The sequence below is a fragment of the Galeopterus variegatus genome, unplaced genomic scaffold (genome assembly GCF_000696425.1).
Source record: "Galeopterus variegatus unplaced genomic scaffold, G_variegatus-3.0.2 Scaffold280, whole genome shotgun sequence".
NCBI classification, from domain to species: domain Eukaryota; kingdom Metazoa; phylum Chordata; class Mammalia; order Dermoptera; family Cynocephalidae; genus Galeopterus; species Galeopterus variegatus.
The window spans coordinates 6,814-8,825 of NW_007726391.1; the positions used below are offsets into that span (position 1 = coordinate 6,814).

The 2,012-nt window shown below is 38.3% G+C and overlaps 1 protein-coding gene across 1 annotated transcript in view; it reads left to right on the forward strand.

The window, feature by feature from the left end:
- The window catches only part of LOC103585857 (syntenin-1-like), an 8,386-nt gene that overhangs the window by 1,746 nt on the left and 4,628 nt on the right, over nt 1-2,012 (forward strand). The window contains exon 2 of the mRNA XM_008566949.1: nt 1,659-1,802. Within this exon, the coding sequence (XP_008565171.1) occupies nt 1,659-1,802 (144 nt within the window). The remainder of the gene's footprint in view (nt 1-1,658; nt 1,803-2,012) is intronic.

A 2,012-nucleotide genomic window follows, 5' to 3' on the forward strand; every position in this document is an offset into this window, starting at 1 on the left:
GGGGCTGGTCTGCGTGTAACATAGCTCGGACAGTAGAATTCTGGCATTCTGAAATAGGGCGGCATATGTGAAAGCTAAGAAAAAACTGACCAGTAGGAGTCAATGTGTGTGCATTTCTAAACCAAATGATGATTCTTTAACTTGTGAGATGATTTTGCAGGTTTATTTCCATCCTTCAAATTTGAATTTAATAGGCCATTTTCTGGGCAAATGTTTCTTTCTAATTAGGGTAGTCATTAGTTTACCTTATAATTACTTTACCTCTCACCATACTGAGGAAGTGAAATAGGCTTACTCTCTGAGGAACCATTTAGAATTGTTAAGGACATGCTGGGTCTTTACCGCAATTTATGGTTTTAGCCATTACCTTATTGGGTTCTGTTTCAGTCTTCAGTTTCATTTGCCCAGTGCGTCTAGCTTTACACATAGAAAATGATAGGAAGCGTGGCACACTGCTGTCAATGGCTGAGGCCGACCTCGGCAGGAAGCCCCAACCCTGCCTGCCCACTTGGATGTCAGAGGGTTTCCATGTCTTTGAACCCTCCTGGCTTATTTAAGACACATCAGTGTGCTTGGTTGGGAGGCTGTGACTTCACTTTATCCCTTATCCCTTTATCCTTTGCTCTTTATTCCTTCCTCTTCAGTAGAGTATACTGTTGCCCCTTCTGCCAGGATTTTTTTTCTGGTTTTTTTCTTTCCTAAAGAGAGAAGATACTTTTCATAGGCCCCTTTGCCCATTATGCACTTGGCCAACTCACATTGATCCACTTTATGGGGTGTTGCCTAGTTTTCGCTGAAGTATAACAGACACACAACAGATCATGTCTGACCCAGCTTAAGACTGTGGAAAGGTTCTAGCTTTGTAGATGTGTTTGTGTGAGATACTTTATTTGTATTTTGTTCAATGTCTGAGTTTACATAAGTAAAAATATCCATGTGGGTTTAGTTCTTAGTTAATGGTACTTGACTTTTCTGTATGTTTCATAGCGGATTCCTTTTTTGCTGGCCAGTACAGCAGTCAAACCCTGGACCTTGGTGTTATCGGCTCTGTGCTCTAACCACCTGAGCTAACTGGGCAGCCCATAGTGGATTCTTCATTTTTTAGGCTGTTAAATAAAATCTAATTTTACTTGATTATGCATAATATAGCAAATGGGTAAAGGAATCTTTCAACTAGAAAGGTAAAATTATGATACCTTACACCATCATTTTTTTAAACCATAAAAGAACTCACCAATCTTCTAACGCTTGACCCCCTTTCCCCCTAAGTAATGATCATGTCCTTATAATTTGGCATTCTATCAGACTCACAGAAACTTGCATTTATTAAAGTTGTCTGCTTTATTTTCTTTAGTCTTTTTATTCCAAGATGAAGGGGGTGATTGAGGTTGGTCAGGTGGGTCATAATTTGGGATAGAAATTACTACTGAGATCCCACTTTTTTGCCTTATTCTTTGGGGTTATTGCCTTAATTAATTTTTCCAGGTTTTTTTAGGGGGCAATTTGATACACTATAATCATATAATTTTTCTTTTTTGTTATTGTTGTTTTGTTACTAGAGTAGATTTCACCCGAAACAATTGTTTCCTAATTTTCCAGCATTGTTTAACCACATCACAACAGTGGTATATGACCAAAGTTATTTTCTTACTATCTAGGGTATATTTGTTCAGCTAGTCCAGGCTAATTCTCCAGCCTCGTTGGTTGGTCTGAGATTTGGGGACCAAGTACTTCAGATCAANGAAATATGGGCCTCCATTTATTTTCTTGTCCAGCCCCCATATGTGTTGAGGGTGGACCCTGTATTTCATTGTTATAGTAAGCTTTTGGGTTTTTGTTTCTTCTCAGTTAAACTTCTGTTTTGTCTACTTTGGCATTTCCAGTTTCTCATACATTTTAGGTATTTAGTAAATGCTTTATGGATAGTGTCATTTTTACCTTATATCTAAGCAGTATTTCAAGGAGTAAATTGGACCAACAGGAAGATCTGGCTGGTCTGAATTTTACAATGT